Source organism: Phragmites australis, chromosome 11, assembly GCF_958298935.1.
Source record: "Phragmites australis chromosome 11, lpPhrAust1.1, whole genome shotgun sequence".
NCBI lineage: Eukaryota > Viridiplantae > Streptophyta > Magnoliopsida > Poales > Poaceae > Phragmites > Phragmites australis.
Genome location: NC_084931.1, coordinates 22,872,422 through 22,889,920, shown reverse-complemented (window position 1 = coordinate 22,889,920; position 17,499 = coordinate 22,872,422). Strand labels below are relative to the sequence as shown.

Sequence of the window (17,499 nt, the reverse complement as noted above, 5' to 3'; positions counted from 1 at the left end):
CCCCGGCGGTCGCGGGCGAGCATAGAGGAAGTCTGGTCCTCTGCCTTGACCTCGCGCCGTAACTCCCGGGGGCACTCAAGGGTGACGCGCGCATCCTTAATAGCCCTCCGCTCATTGAGGTGTAAGTGAAGGTACTGAGCTCCTGTTATGGCTAGGGGGGCGGCACTCCGCCTGGAGTCCCCCCGGCCGGTTCTGCCACCACCCAAAGATGGACCGGCTTTGGTTGCGCCGCAATGGGAGGTGGCACGAGAGCTTTCGGCCAGCACCTGCTGGTGAGCCGTGCCCACCAAGGCGGCCACCTCCTGCAGCCAACGGCCTTCTGGGGTTTCCCCCGCTGCCTGACAAGTGGGTGCCTGAGGAGTGCTTGCGCCGCAAGCAAAGCGCTCCCAGGGCTGGCGTCACCGAAGGTGAGCCTGCGCCGTAACGGTGCCCGGCGCACTCCGAACGTAGATCTTGCAGCATGTGCGTCTGCGGCTTGCTGAGGGTTAGGCGGCCTGCCTGATATGGTGGTGGTGGCCCTGCTGGGCCCAACGCCGTTGTCCCCAAAGGAGGGGGCGCCGTATAGGCTGACCGCTACTGCTACTGATGAACAGAGGAAACTGGGGCCTCCTGAGCGATAGGCTCCACCTCTTCGCTCGATTTGGATCCGGTGCGTTGGAGACGATGTCCGCCTACCATCTTTCCTGCAGAAATCAAGGCGGATTCAGAGATGCAACCCACCTACCTGGCGTGCCAGCTGTCGGAGGATGAACTCCTCAAGTGGGGATCCGGAGGGACCCCCTTTGACATTCGGCTGGGGGGATGATTCTGAATATGCCTCGTACGCGAATTAAATGAGAGTATGTGGGATGTAGACGGGACGGATGATCAGATGCTAGTGGAGTAAATGCTCGAGGGATTTTAGACAGGTTCGGGCCGCACGAAGCGTAATACCCTACTCCTGTGTGTATGCTATAAATGCTCTAGGAATGCCTTTGTCTGGATCTCTTGCGTTACAAGAATTTTTGTCTAAGTCTAGAGTTTTGGTCTTGCTTCGAGCTTCGTGTGTTCTGACTTCGTTAACTTGTCTATCATCCTGGGGTCCTCGCTCTTCTCCGGGGTGCGCTCCCCTTTTTATATCCTGTCGGGGAGGCTTGGCGTGCCCATAAAGGAGGGCACGAGTCCCCATGAGCCATAAATGGAAAGCAACCATTATGGGGCTGCAGTTTGTTGTTATGGGGGATTGAAAATGCGTCCCAGACCGGTCATCATGCCACTTTTTAGCGGTTGCAGCAGGGGGAGCCCACCGGGCAGCCACCGAGCAACCTCGCGTGCCCGCCCGGTCAAAGCAGGCCTGACACAGCAGGGCGGCAGGCGATATGCCTCGAGCCCAGTGACGATATCTCCAAGGTGAGCCGGATGATGCGCGATGGAACCCGCCGCCTTAAATGTCCCCACGCCTCCTTGCCAGGCAGTGGCAGGGACTGACAGCAGGCGTGGGGGGAGTGGTTGGAAGTGACAGGCCATGCTCTCTCTTAAATGCAGCATCGGGCCTCTCACCAGTTGACACCTCACCGCTGAGCCCTTGTGGGGTCCACCGGCAAGGGGCTTCTCAGATCCTCGGGGAAACTCGGGTGCTCGGGGACCACTTTTCACGGCCCCGAGCGCCTTCTCCCAGAACTGCCTTCTCGGGTACTCAGGGAACTTGGGTACTCGGGGATCACTTTCATGGCCCCGAGCACCCCTCCCGGAACTGCCTTCTCGGGTCCTCGGGGAACTTAGGTCCTCGGGGACCACTGTTCATGGCCCCGAGCACCCCTCCTGAAACTGCCTTCTCGGGTCCTCGGGGAACTCGGGTACTCGGGGACCACTGTTCATGGCCCCGAGCACCCCTTCCGGAACTGGGTCTTCTCAGACCTCGGGGAGATAGTCCCCAAGGGAAAGCGCCACGTGGCATTCTGTTGTCCTGGCCTCGGGACTTAGGGACCCCTGGTTCCTATGTCACCGACACCACTCCTCCAGTGCATTAATTCTAGCAAGGATTTGGGAGTTTGGGTTGGAAAGTGAGATTGAGTGCTAGTGAGATTAAATCCATCTTTTGAGCACTTGAGTTCATCGTCAAGCCGTCGAGTCGCATTCGTTACTCTTGGAGCTCTGAGCTCCTAGACGATTAGACATCATCCGGAGAGCACCTAAGCTTATGGAGTACCCCGGGAAGTTTGTGAATGTCATCCTCACCTCCACAAGGGAAGAGGAAGGTTGAGTAAGCCCCGAGCACAATTTTTGTGGTCACTTGGTGAGGATAAGGGTTGAGAGAGACCCGGCTCTTTGTGAGCATCTCAACGGAGACGTAGGATCATTGGATCCAAACTTTGGGAAACAAATACTTATCTTCTTTACTTTCTTGTTCTAGTTGATCTTTTGGGTGGTTTGCCCCAATCTACTTGTTTGCGAGTTTGTGACCACATGTGGTTGTTGAAAAGAAGCTCATACATCAATCGGAACTTGTGGTAACTCATAGACTCAACTAGATTCTCTTAAAAATTCATAGTTTTCGATTTATTGTTATTTCCGGACTATCCGGGTTCACCCGGAGTATCCAGATCCTGTACAACCTGGAGTCTCCGAATTGACCCGGAGTATCTGGACTCTGTAATCCGCTGTGAAGTTTTAAATTTCAGAAAACACTTATTCACCCCCCTCTAGGCGACATCACGTACATTCAGACCTATAGCAAGATTATGGTGGAGATGAAGTAGTAGGTCTGTATGCGAATAGACTTTTCAGTGCTGCCACCAATAGGCCAGTGCAGTCTAGCGAATAGACTTTTCAGTGCTACCCCTAATAGGCCGATGCAGACTAGCGAATAGACTTTATCCATTACTGTTAGGACATCTTCTATATCAGGCATCTCGTGACCTCGAATTGAATTGAGACAGTAGCGTATCCTCATCATCTCGATGGCCCCATCGATCCACCACCTCCACACTCCCATCTAGACGTCTATGGTAGAGATTTCTACGGAAACCACAATGCTCTTCCTTGCTCGTTTTGGTCGCTATGTCGACATGGAGAAGATGTTGTAGTCCAAGTTTATGAGCATTTCAGTGACGCAGGCCATCGTTTCTCCCATTGTCCATATTTTAGAGCATGAAGAAATAATACTCACTTTCTTTCCGATTTTGTCAACATGATTTCTTCTCCATCTGTCACTTTTTTCAGACGGATGATTGCAGTTTCACGTATTGGATTGACCCCGGATAGAATCACATATTCAAGAATACATATGTTACCTGCACGTCATTATCGAGGAACTACAGGAATAATTGCGCCAAGAGAGAGAGTCGGCAACGTCAGAAGACGCTACATCCTACCTCGCATGGAAGGTCGGAGGAACAACTGGGAGTAATGTGGATGTGTTCTACCGTTCGACCGAGGATTTGAATTCGTATTTGACTTGTAATGTGCAAATCGTAATATGTACCAAGGAGTAGCCAGGATTTGCCTATCACGTAATGCTTCCGATATGTACCGAAGGACAACCAACATAATACATTAATATAAGACACTAACCACGATAGTGATTACACATGAAGTTCATAACACCAATAATAATATAAGATTATGAAGCTAAACATAACCTAGTAGCCTATAGGTTACATGCCCTCTTGGGGATGACCCCTATGGTTGCATCGACCCTCGTGACTCTGAGCCTCCATGCTCTAACCTGGTCAGCTAAGTATGTCAGCGGCGATGGTGGCACGATCATCTGCGTAGGGCATGCAGCGGGTAGTGGAGTGGCGTCGCTATCCTAGGAGGGTTGTGTCCCTATCAGTGGCGCACCAGGTAGCTACGACGCTCTGAGCTTGTCACTCTCTCCGAAGATAAACTTGTACCCAACGAACTGACAACCCTCCCTGCTAAGCAACTCCATGTAGCTACCCTGCGCCTCTATGTCCCGTAGATCATCGATATCTGCACATGGAACAATGAAGAACTTGGTTATCACCGATAAAGTGTTAATTACGTAACTATTGATTATGCATTAACACAATATCATACTTGAGCCAACGACGCGAGAAGTCGACGGACCTGAGCTTAGAAGTGGTCACCGGCACCGGTGATGGTTGGCCTGGACGCAATGATGCCGTAGCGGGGGTCATCGGCGCTGGAGAATGAATGCCTAGCCCAAGCACCACTGTAGTGGGGGTCAATGGCCCCGAAGAAGGATTGTCGCGCCGAGGGGCCACTGTAGTGGGGGTCAGTGGCACCGGGGGACGTCCAGTGGGTGCGGCGAGTCGGTGGCGAACATCAGATGTGCAGGTGGGTGTGGTGGCTCAGCAAATGACGCAGATGGGAGTGCCGGGAGAGGAACAAACGCACGTGCTCCCATCTCAACATCTACAGATGACCTGAAGTTGAGCGTCCTGAAGACCTTTCTCACCTGCCAGATAATTCGGCCTTACAATGAGCTAACCTCCTGCCTGGGGACCTCGATGCCACTATTGATCTGAACCTTGGTCGTCTGTGCCTCCACCTCAATCTGGTGCAGAATGTCTCTCTACAAAATCAAAGTTTCATTTCATTACTCAATTTTTTTTAGCAACAAGTGTAGTAAATGCAAGTATAGAAAATGAGGAGTCGCGTAGTATTGTACATACCTCAAACGAACGCACCTGATCCCTGTGCGTCGAATATGTGTCGCGAACGTCGACGACATGACGCAGAAGCTCGGATGGTGTTTACGTGACCCTGGTGCGCGTCCCAATCATGAACCAGGCCAAGTACTTCGCATACGCCTCCTCCAAGTGCGTCCGATCCTCGTCGACGATGTCCTCGACAGCATGGTCCCATTTGTCAACCCACGTCTGGACACAAGTCACAAATGTGCTCATGCTATGAGCCCCCCTGCGTGTGGACCAGTAAAAACATAAACAATTGAGTTAACATGTTGCACTTTGTACAGTGAAAAGATAAGTATATTGTTACGTACTTGTGTATGTTGGCATGCACCGTCCTAGTCAACGGGACCAGAAACGGCTGGAACTTCCCGAACTACCGCATCACGCAATTTGGTGAGTACTCCTCAACATAGATGTCGCAAACAAGGGGGCACCACGTGAGCCAGTACTCCCGATCTCGTAAGCACAACACCTAAAGTCCAAACGGAGCATGTCGATGTATCTCCTCTGCTGTGTACGGCCTCCACCGGACGTCGTTCACCGTTAGCTCATCGAACTGGTGAATGAAGTCTGGGTACACGCGGTGTGTCTGCATACTGGACCAAGAGGGTTGTGCATCCAACCTAAGTTAGACAGATAAAGAAAGCAACTAATTAACAAATATGTGCAAAGTTCAGAGTTGTTACCTATTGTCTGCAGCACAACGATCCCATCGTTGGGCCGTCGACACCGTCCAGAGGGAATTGGTAGGCACTGTGATCCCAAAGGGGTCTGCCGATGGCAATGCGCTCGTAGGACCACATTTGAAGCAGTAGGGGACACCCAGTGAGAATGGCATTGTTATCCGTCTTCGTGCATGCGTCACATAGGCCACGGTACATCATTTCCAGCACAATAGAAGCCCAACTATACTACGGGATTTCCTTCAGTCGGCGTCCGCCACCTCTTTGGCGTAGGGGATCATGCTCCTCGAGACCGTGTTACCGTGAGTCTCGGTGAACATGACCCACCCGAACAATCACAAGAGGTATGCCTCCAAGTGGCGGGACATGTCCTTGTCGCCTGCCAGTGGGTGGATGTTCTCCGCCTGTCAAAAATTGAACAATTACTAATCTTCATCCGTTATTAACATACAGGAGATTACAAATTAGTTCAAGACTTACGTACCACAAACTGACCAAGAAAGACCTTCATCGGACCATGCTTCTCGGTCCCCGAAAAAGCCCTGAACAGGGCTAGGCCATCCCTCCGTTGAATGGGGCTCCCCCCTCCTTCCTTTATCCCTGCATAGAACTTTGTATTTGTGCTGTGCAGCTCCTATGCTCTTCATCCGGTGCGTCTTTTCTTTCTCTATCTTGTGTTCCATGTACTTAGACATCTTCGTCCCATAAATCATACAAGCATCATTCAGCGTCGGGTGCGCTATGGTATAGCGATCTCTGAAATACTTGCACGTCCCTTAAAGTATGAACTCTATAAACCCACTAGCGGTAACCCCCTCACACCTTTTATCACCCAGTTATAAACCTCTACCAAATTTGTAGTCATAATGTCATACATATCCCAGTTTGTGTCATAGAGCAGAGCCTACTTCTCCTTCGGCTCATTCTCAATCCACTCGCTCAATAACCTAGTAGATGATCTGATCCTCCACGTTATGCCAGCTTCATTATCTGTTTGGAGGGACTCAAGAGGTACTGATTCATCCTCTGGTCCCCTCACGGGCCTCCCTGCACACTCATGTGTTTACTTCTTCGTCAGCTCATTCAGTGTCTTCCAAAGAGTATCAAACTTCCGCTGCTAGTTCCGACTGCACAATCTCTTGAACATGTTCATGAGGTTATTGTTCTTGAATTGGTGGAAGAAGTTTGCACCTAAATACCTCATGCACCACCTACTCCTGAGATCTGGCTACACGGGTCCCATCATGCCATCGTCCGTTCCATTTTGCAGATCCTGAATTGTCGCGAGCATCCCAGCATGTTGGTCATGTACAAGGCGCACGTTCGGTCGAGCACTAATAATTATCATCTTGATACGGTAGAGGAAACAATACCAACTGCTGATGTTTTTACTCTCAACAAGTGCAAATACCAACGGTAGAACTTGGTTGTTCCCATCAACCCCAATAACAATCAAGATCTGGCCCATGTACTTCCAAGTAAGGAAAGTATCATCGATGCACATGATAGACTAACAATGCTCGGAAGCTTTGATACATGCTCCTAATGCGAAGAAGCGTCGCTTTAGGACATACTTGCCAGGTTTTGATAATAATGTGTACTTATCAATATTGTAATACATCTCCGGGTTCCTTCGAGCTATGGTCTGTAGCAAGTGTGGAAGATTGTCATATGATGTTTCGTAGGTCCTGAACCTCATCTCAATTGCCTTCTTCTTCGCCCTCCATGCCTTGTTGTAGCTGATAGTGTACTCATACTCCTGCTCACTTTGCCTGATTATGGAACCTAGTTTGTAGTTCAGGTTGTTCACAATCTGAGCATACATCACATCGGCGATAAAGACTGAGGTGATGTTCCTGTGGTAGAGCTCAAGTTCGTCCAGGATGCAAGTGTGCTCCACTACTATCGACACCTCTCAGTAATCAACTCACTTCCCCTTGAAGTCGTGCACCTGCCACGGGCAACCCTCCTTCACGCACTTAACATCATATTCCATCTTGTTTGACTTGACAATATAAAACTGCCGACAAAGTGATATCTCCCATTAAGTCATAACATCCTTTATGGCATAACTAGTATGATACTTAGCACACTCGGTCACCTCATTCTGAGTATACTCCCAGGTCACCTGATTCCCCTCATTCACCACAAGGTTGTTAAAGTTGGGATTGTCCCAGTTCACGGGAACATGAGCGTCGTCCTCATCTGACATGTCATACTCAGGACATTCGTCCACCTCACGATCATCCTACTCAATTTGTTCAATTAGAGAAGGGTTTCGTTCCCCCTCGTCTGTCTCACCGGTCGGTTCAGTCGGATAATTCGATGAATATCCACCATCCGGATCAACATCAACATCATCATCATACTCCTCCTCATCACCCTCCTCCTCTGCATACCCCCTACCCTCCATCTCCCCAATTGCCTCCTTATTCTTCCATTGCACAAGCAACATAGGAGGTTAACCTCTTTGCACAACATCCTGCAGGTACCTCCTCCACATATGATCTTCACTGAGCGGGTATACCTCCTAGTATACACCATCTCTCAGACAGTTGCCCACAATACTAATGGTCATCTCTTGAACATCGGGGTCTATTAACCCCCGCATCAGTTAGGCGTACAAGTGTCCGACACTTTTGTGCATAGGTCTAGAGATACCCTTGTCTATTGACTGAAATACGAACAATACTACCCCTTTCAAACCATATAATATTTCACTGTACCCATAAAAAATCCTAAATTACCATAGGTCCGACATACCTGGCAACCATCGATAAAAATTCTAACATTATTGTGATAGAACATAAATAATTATGTAAAACCACATCTATAATGAAAAATTTATTACAATCATGGTCTAACATGTATTATATACTGTAACAAATATTCCCAGATCACTACATCAAACACCTTGAAATCCTATATCTATTACCTAACTTATGACTATAATATGTCTAAATGCTACATCTAATACTTATCATATATCTAACTACCATATCTAATTGCTAAAATATGCGTACAAACATGATCTAGTTGCTATACTATGTCTAACGCTAATTCTAAACTTAGATCTACATCCTAACCTACATCTAGTGGTTATCCTACCAGATTTGTAAAAAAATCTAGATCTAATGTCTAACCTATGTCAAAACCTACCAATAATGGCTATCCTACCAAGTTAAAAAAAAAAAACTAACATACCTCTTTATTTCAGCAGAGCTTCACCACAAATTTCTTCCTCCCCTCCCCCTCCCTCTCCCTTTCTTCCTCTCCTCCCTCTCTTGGTTGGGTGTGGTGCAAATGGTCAGCTGACATTAGCTTTATACCCAGAAGATCTCGCTCACTAAACGGGCAAGACCTTATGGGTGGGTCTGCTCGGCGTCGCATCCATGAAGATCTCACCTGTTCAGTAGACAATATGAAGTTCTCACCCGCCGAACGAGCGAGACCTTATCTGGTATGAATAAGCTACCGTTGCTCATTCATCGAGCGAGAATAAGATGTCACCTGATGAACAGGCGAAACCTAACTTCTGAACATAGATGGCCACCTTCCAAATGAAAATCAAATGGACGGCAGTTGGATGCCAAGACGCATGTAAACATGGTCGTAATTCGTGAAGGATACCATCAGGTTGTATCCTTCAGGGGTTGTTCATCAGTAGTCAGCACTTCAGCTGGGTGGCTGCCTGCAAGTGATGCCAACCTGGGCGCGCTCGACATCCCGGCGGACTCGCGTACCCAGCTGCGCATCCATGACATCCAGCACGGCGTCGATGTCCGCGGCGGCAGCGCGGATCAGTTCCATCCATCGAGGTGCGCGGGTGGCAGGAGCAACCGACTAACCGAGCAACAACCTTGGCACGTACTTTCTCTTTGGGATTGCACCTCACACCTGCATCGTCCAGAATCTCGCCATGGTCGATGCCAAGACGCGCAGTGCTGCAGATCACCCTGCAAGCCTCAGTTTGGTGCTCCTGTGCTTGCTCACAAGATATGGGCCAAGTGCATTTGGATTAGTGATCTTAAGTTGTATGGGGTATGGTTTTACACGACATGAAACACTGCAATGAGTAGTAAAGCACAAGAACTTGTCCACGATTTTTTTTTTTTTTTTTTTTTTTTTTGGTAGTTTATGCCAGGTTGTGTTGCTGAGTTGTCCAAAGGACTAGGTACCTGTCAGGAACACTCTGGGAAACAAAAACGCACCGGCTGTGTTGCTGCTTTGCCCAAAGCAAGAAGGATTACAGAAACTTTGATCACAAATCAAAGAAGCTTTGAACCAAAAGTAACATCTGGCCTGAAGGGCCTGTCATGCCATCAAATATTCAGGTCCCATGTAATAGTTCAGGCCTCAGACTCTCAACAATAAATTACAGGTAGCAACATTCAACATTGGAGAGAACAAATATATTTAGGGAGAGAACAAATCAGACAACTCTCAACTTCAGCAGAGCAGTACAAAGAAGCACAGTTTGAAAATCTAAAGTATGCCCATTCTAGTGAATAACTATAGAAATCACGACATAATTGAAGAATTGGCAGAAAGCATACACAATTAAGTGACAAGTCACAAATGTTAGATTGAGTACCTCTGAACATCACAATGTCCATGTTTCTGGACGCATATATACCACAAAACGCGAGGTCAAAACTGCTACATTGCAGTTGTAGAAGATACTGAAAATAAACCATAGGTCCATAGCAGTAAACATGGCCCCAAAAATGGAGTTTTGTCTCACCATGAATGACAAGGTTAGAATTACAAGATGCCTTGACCTTAACAATGGGCATTGTATGGCCTAACCGCCTAACCAAGAAGAGTGATTTCAGTCCAGAGGACTGAACTCTTGGCTTCGGTCATTCGGTGGGGAGTAAACATTTCAATCCCCGACCTCCGAATCCTTCAAACTTAATCTTACCCTCAAATGCCTTAACAACATTTGGCAAATCGGTAGCATGTTTCAACACAAACCTCTCCGCGAAGACCTTGGAATTGCATAGCAATGCCGGAAGAAACTTTGTTTTTGGCTCAATTTTGCCCTCCCTCATCAGCAAGCTCAGCACGGCACACCTTGGCATGATGTTCTTCTCCAAGCTCAACGACAAAGCCAATGGCTGCCGCATTACGTCGCTTAGTTCAAACTTGAGCTCGTCCAGGAAGAACCTGAGCTTCTTCTTCACGCTCTCGTCAGCAACGAGCAGCATCGTGGGCTGCGTCTTGAACGCCCTGAGCAGCTGGCCCTCGGAGACCCCGAAGCTCCGGTACAGCGCCACCTTCCGCAGCCAAGTCTCCCTGCTGAGGCTGCACATGACGCGGATGCCGTAGAGGAAGCCCGTGTCCGTGACGCGCAGGCCGAGCGCCTTGAGGTCCTCGAAGATCTCCCTGATGCGGTCGGGTGCGATCCTGAGGACGCCCATGTGGATGAGGAGGAGCTTGGCGATGGCCTCCACGGAGAGGCCGTGGCGGCGGAAGGCCTCCACGGCGGGGCGCATGTGGTTGTCGAGGTCGGCCATGAGCGCGCGGGGCACGCGGGAGACGGCGACCCGGAGGTTGTCGTCGGAGCCGAGGATGCCGCGGAGGAACTCGATGCAGGGGACGAGGTGGTTGTCGAGGCTGCGCGCCAGGATGTGGGGCTCCGCGGCGAGCATGCGGGGCTGGAACCCGAGCGAGAAGAAGAATTCGAGCTTGGGGCGGATGATGCGGTCGGGATCGAAGTTGAGGAGCAGCGGGTCCTGGCGGACCGTGCGGGTGACCTCCGCCTCGGTGAAGCCGTACTCGCGGAGGAGACCCCGGACGGCGTCGGCCCTGTCCGTGTCCCGGATGCGGACTTTGCGGGCGGCGGCGGCGGCCGGGGAGAGGCCGCAGGAGACCAGGTAGGAGACGGTGTCGGGGCAGGGCTCGGGGTCCGGCGCAGCCGCCGCGACGGCGGTCGAGGAGTAGCCGTGGGGGAGGATGACGGCACCGGGGCTGTACCGGATGGGGTTCGTGCCGGCGGCGAGGATTGGGAGGAGAGGAATGGCGAGCCGCCGCCGGCAGATGGAGGCGAACATGTGGGCTAGTGGATTGCAACTGTTGATGACTATTGTGTTGAGCAGGGGGAGGCGACCGTGGGGAGCGCGTGCTGTTGTTTCTCGCAGCCAGGGGTTTTAGCAGCCGCTTTTTTTTTTAGCACAGGGCCTTGCAATGTTGCTTGCGGAGGCCTCCGGTTGGAACCGGATCCTCCGACCTAAGGAGCCACAGCGCAATGAGTCTAGTGCTATATGGATTCGTATCTGCTAGAGTATTAAACAGTAGTTTGCGGTACTGTTTGAAAACTTTATCAATTTCATTTTACTTTTTCACTGTAGCACTCGATATATTTGTTTCCTCCGGATCTGATGGATGCAAATGTGTAAAGTTAGAGGGTACTATAGCAGCATAAGAGAGACGTAACGTCAGAGGATCTCATTTTCTTTCTGTTAGGACTATGATAGGTACCACATTCTCGTTTAAGATGCTCGTGCAACTAAACCTAGCAATAGGGCGTATTGGAACTGTGCACTTAACCTGAAACTCAAACAAAAAATCCGACTTACCCCTGAAACGTCTAACGGACGAAAAATCACCCTAGCTCCAAACCTAACGGGGATCCGAAACCCAACAGGACCCCACGAGCGGTGGCAGAGACGAGTGGCGGCGACGCGGCATGGATCACCAAGGCGGGAACAACGACGACCTGGTGAGCTATGACGGGTGCGAGGGAGACACAGGGGTGGCAGCTTGGCGAAAGGAGCGGCAGTGGGCGAGCGGCTGCTGTGGCGTGCAGACGGGCTGAGCTACTGGCCTGCTCGGGTGAGCCTAGCTTTTCGGACACCCGTATACGAATATACTCTCCTGCCTCAATCTGAATCCAAATCAGAACCCGACCCAAAACACCCGTGGAGCAAAATTTGCTTTGGCTCAGGCCCGCCCCCGCCAGTGTAAAACCCGCTGAAATCTGACCCGGTCCGCCCCGTTGACAGGCCTACGTGTGGCGTGACACGCCGAAGTGCAAGCCCAAGCCTCTAGACGCGCGAACGACATCCATTTCGATCAGCCTCCTGGGCGTCGACGCCGTTGCAGGTGCCACACTGCACCACCGACTGACTAGCCAGGTCCCCGTCGCTAGGCTGCGGTAGTCGGACGCCACCACGAGCCCACTGCCCATCCTGTTATCGTCGTGCGCAGCTCCGCCGTTCTGCCGACCGCATCCCTACTGTCGACGTTCTTGCCGTGATGGGTGGAACTTGTGCTCCAAATTTTTTTGTGCAGTGCATGATTTACACGCCTTTTGAAATTGCAATGTTTGGCCTTATGGTAATACAGATGCCTCTTTTATCGGAATGATACAGCTTTGAGATGAAAATGATCGGAAGTTGTGAATCGAAAGATGCATGCTAGTTACGATTACGAAGATAAAAATGGGGTTCAGACAAGGCTACAAGTTGCAAATCAAATGAATTAGCCTATATTTTTCCAACCTAATGAAAAATGTACGAAAAGGCTGTGAACTGATACTTGGGATTCGGATTATAAAAGTGCATTTCACACATGTGCTTCAAACCCCTCTAACACTTGGCCTAGGCCACCCCTGACAATAATAGACTATTGTATATTGGTATGTGTTAATATTTTCAGTTAAGAAGTATTATTGTACGACCAAAACCATCTAAAAGAGCGATCCCGAATCTTAGGGGGAAGTTTTGTCGAGCTTATAAAAGTAACATCATAATTTTCCACGGTTTAGTTTCGATGGCTTTTTTGGTTGCCGGCATTTGCTGTAATGAAGATAGGTCTTACGAGAACTATGCGGTGCTCAGGTGGCTAGCTTATTAAAATACACATAGCACACACAGGTCTGATCTATGGAACTGAGTCTAATATGTCTCATCTTTCTATATATTTAATACTGTTGAGAAATAGTATATAATAATATGGATGTATTTAGTGATTAAAATTGTGTGTTTGCACTAAATAACAAAATCTTTTAGATACGTGATAGGACACATCTATGTTGGTTACGTAGCTTTGGGTGGTGGTGATGGTTTGTGTGCACCCTTCAGCCCTCCAGCACTCAGAAAAAAAGTTAGGCTAGCTGGTGGCATGCCACATAACAGCGGAGAAAAAAATTCAAAATACTGTACTTTATATGCTTGAAATCATCGCAAGACTACACTTTTTGGAATCCTAATAAAAAAATATACATGAATTACACTTATTATCAGAAATCAACATTTTTTTAGCGTGAACTCGCATGCTATGCCCACATGTGAGCGGCCCTTGAGTCAGCAAAGTCATGTGTCCATAAAATACGGGTTTTAGCTATCATCAACTGCCAAAATGTGTAGTTTTCTTATAGTGTGTGTGCAATATAAGTGTAGTTTTGTGATAAAGCTTTTAAAACATGTAATTTGATGATACTTTTAAGCATATTAGCATTCTCTAAAATTTACTAAAAAAGTTTTATCCATAAGAAGGTGACATGCCAATGATTGTTGCTATGAATTAAATAACTATTCAAGACATGGGTCTGTCTCCTAAGCCGTTGAGATTTTGCATTTGCCTCAATCGCTTTTTCTGATCATTGGATCTCGATCCAACTGTTAAGATCAACCTCTTTCTATTTAATCCTATCCTTAGTAAGGTGACTTAGATTTTATAGAGATCATATGTATATGTGTAGAATATTTTTCTACTGAAGTTGGAACATTTTTTCCCCTATTGAGGGGAGTATTTTTCCTTTTACCTGGAAACATTTTCAAGCAAGATCTAAGACGAGGTAGAACTAGCAAATCTTAGCCACTTGCTTCTAATCGTATGTTTGCAAAGTTCGACTGAGAGAAACATGAAATCTTAGGTAATTGATATATAGCAAATATGTTATGGCCTGTTTGACACAACACCAACTTTAGTATTCATGCTAGATTTAGAATCTGTAAGCTAAAATAAAAGGACCAGACTAAGCATGCATGTGCATGCTAATGCTCATTTGTTTGCACATCCTTAATTAGAAAACTATATTTAATTAGTTGTATTTCTCATTAGGCAAACTACCTAGATTAGGTATCGCGCCTTCCCTACTAGCTCCTTTCCCTCTTTTGATATCTCCATCAACTTTACAAGGTGTTACTATTTCTGTTTCCCTATGGTTTCATAGAGCAAATTACCACAATTTATAAAAGTAAAATTCATAAGACATAAAGAGCAAATTTGGATAATTTTACAAGCAAATTAGTACTAACTCTGAAAACAATTTTTTTCTAATTTACAAACATATCCATACACATTCAAAGAGCAAAATTGTTTCAATTTACAAGCAAAATCCATGCTAACTCGCAGAGAGAAAATTCATATACAAACTCAGAAGCAAATTTGTTCAGTTTACAAACAAATCCAAACAAAAAAGAGCAAGTTTGTTCCAATTTACAAAAGCAAATCCATATGAAAATCCAAGTGCAAATGTGTTTGAATCGTCAAGCAAGTCTAGCGAACTCATGACCAAGGATGAGGTTGCTGCTCCAAACATACACCATTGAAGCCCAGGTCGACCTGCATCACCAAGATACATATGGGAACATGTAGATCACTTACACACTACAAAATGATGATGTTGTTGAAGCTCGGCGATCCACAGAAACACTTGTCGTGTAGGCCGCAACAGCAACTGAGCTTCCTCTTAGGGTGCCTCCCAATGCGCCCTAGCCACCAGCAACCGAACTATAAAACAAAATTGAAAAGCAATTCAATGTATTTGCTCTGCATATTTGAATCACTGTATAGGCAAATTCATACAAATGTAAAAGGCAAATCAGTCAAAAATCATAAGCAATTTGTTGCATCTCTACAAGAAAAAAAGCAATTTGGCCGGCAATCTAATAGGTAGCTGCACTAGTGTGAGAGAATTGGGTCATCGCGCCGTGAGGTCACATGCCGGGGTCAAGGTGCGAGCGGAGGAGCGTGGACGCTGTCGATGAGGAGGTGGCCGCCCGATCCATGACCTCCAACGACGAAGTGCCCTCCAGCTCTCGTGCCAGAGCCTCGTAGACCACAGTCGCTGGGATGACAGGGGTTACCTCCTCTGCAGTTGGCACCACCGAGGCTGTGAATGCGGACACCAGCTGCTCCCTGTGTCCACTGCGGGCAACGAGCGAACCGCTACAGATGGGGCTGCGGCCACATCCTGCTTCCCGGGCGCTCGCACGAAAGTGATGGCGAGGTCACCTAGGGGGCGCACATGCGAGACGATGGAAGCGCCGAGGTAGCACGGGAGCAGCTGGATCCAGCGAACTGGATGTGGGGGGATGGCCGGCGAGCCCCCATGAGTCTGGATCTGTTGGGGGGGAGAGAGAGTGTCGGTGTATCAGGAACCGGGGGTCCCTGAGTCCCGAGACCAGGCCGGCCGTCCGCCACGTGTCACCATCCCGCGAGGTCCCTCCTGCAGGATGAGAAAAATCTAAGTTCCGGAAGAAGGTGCTCGGGGCCACAGCCTCTGGTCCCCGAGCACCCCAGTTCCCCGATGACCCGCAGAGTCCAAGTACCGGGAAGAAAGTGCTCGGGGAGGTGCCCGCTCGCCCCCGAGTACCATAGTCCCCCGATGGGCCGAACAGCCAAGTGCTCGGGAGAGAGTGCTCGGGGCTGCACGTGGCAGCCCCCGAGCACTCGGTTCCCCGAAGGTTCTACAGAAGGGCTCGGGAGAGAGTGCTTGGGGCTGCACGTGGCAGCCCCCGAGCACTCGGTTCCCCGAAGGTTCTACACAAGTGCTCGGGAGAGAGTGCTCGGGGCTGCACGTGGCAGCCCCCGAGCACTCGGTTCCCCGAAGGTTCTACAGAAGGGCTCGGGAGAGAGTGCTCGGGGCTGCACGTGGCAGCCCCCGAGCACTCGGTTCCCCGAAGGTTCTACACAAGTGCTCGGGAGAGAGTGCTCGGGGCTGCACGTGGCAGCCCCCGAGCACTCGGTTCCCCGAAGGTTCTACAGAAGGGCTCGGGAGAGAGTGCTCGGGGCTGCACGTGGCAGCCCCCGAGCACTCGGTTCCCCGAAGGTTTTACAGAAGTGCTCGGGAGAGAGTGCTTGGGGCTGCACGTGGCAGCCCCCGAGCACTCGGTTCCCCGAAGGTTCTACACAAGTGCTCGGGAGAGAGTGCTCGGGGCTGCACGTGGCAGCCCCCGAGCACTCGGTTCTCCGAAGGTTCTACACAAGTGCTCGGGAGATAGCGCTCGGGGCTGCACGTGGCAGCCCCCGAGCACTCGGTTCCCCGAAGGTTCGCGCGAGAACACCCGATGCCCCGACGACCCAGAAGGGCCCTCCGACGAGGTGTCAACCAGTCAAAGGTCCGAGGCCGCATTTAATGGGCATACGCGGCCTGACATCCTGACACCCTGACATTCCTAACTGCTCCCGCCACAGTGTCAGTCCCTGCCATGCTTTGGCAGGGGGGCGTGGGTCCATTAATTGCACGGGTCCCGTCCCGTATCATCCGGGGTATCTCGGGATAACGTTGCCAGGATCAAAGCGTTCCGCCTGCCACCCTGCCCTGGCAGAAGAACAAGACAGGGTGGGCGCGTCGGGTGCCTCTGTGGCCGCCCGGTGGGCCCTCTCAACGGCGCTAGGACGTCCACAGTGACGGGTGGTCGGATGCGCGCCGCGTTTTTCCACCGCCCCTGTCACTTCGCCCAGAGGGAATGATGACGCATTTCTCAGTCGTGGTGTCTTGGAACTTGAGCCCCCTCTTTCCCATTTGGGGTAAGTCGTGGTCGGCGAGTGTATAAAAGGAAGGGATGGATAACACAGGAAGAGAGATCCTTGATCGAACACGAAAGCAAACAAGATCAGCAAGACAGAAGAGGCGCGAACAAGATCAGAGAGATACACGAGAAAGCATCCGAAGAACACCGCAAGCAAGCTCGAGCAGAGCTAGAGCAAGGGAGCCTCAAGCTCTCTGTTAGACAATATACCCTTGTAACCAGATATATCCTTGAAGGATTCCCTTCGAGGAAGGATATTGCATCCACACTGGAGTAGGGTATTACGCCACCGTGCGGCCCGAACCTGTCTAAACTTCGGTGCATTTATTTCTCTTTGCACTAGGTCGATCATCCCCCACCACCGGTCGTTGCATTTATTTCCACTTCCAT

General features: G+C 49.7%; 1 protein-coding gene across 1 annotated transcript; it reads right to left on the bottom strand.

Moving 5' to 3' along the window:
* Positions 1-9,904: 9,904 nt before the first annotated feature.
* LOC133885896 (uncharacterized) lies at positions 9,905-11,561 on the bottom strand. Its single transcript, XM_062325663.1, has one exon. It carries the CDS (start codon positions 11,398-11,400, stop codon positions 10,207-10,209), a length of 1,194 nt encoding a protein of 397 aa, XP_062181647.1. The 5' UTR covers positions 11,401-11,561; the 3' UTR covers positions 9,905-10,206.
* Positions 11,562-17,499: the final 5,938 nt, after the last annotated feature.

Coding starts and splice junctions, on each gene's coding strand:
- LOC133885896 (XM_062325663.1), bottom strand. CDS start 11,400: ATGTTCGCCTCCATCTGCCGGCGGCGGCTCGCCATTCCTCTCCTCCCA.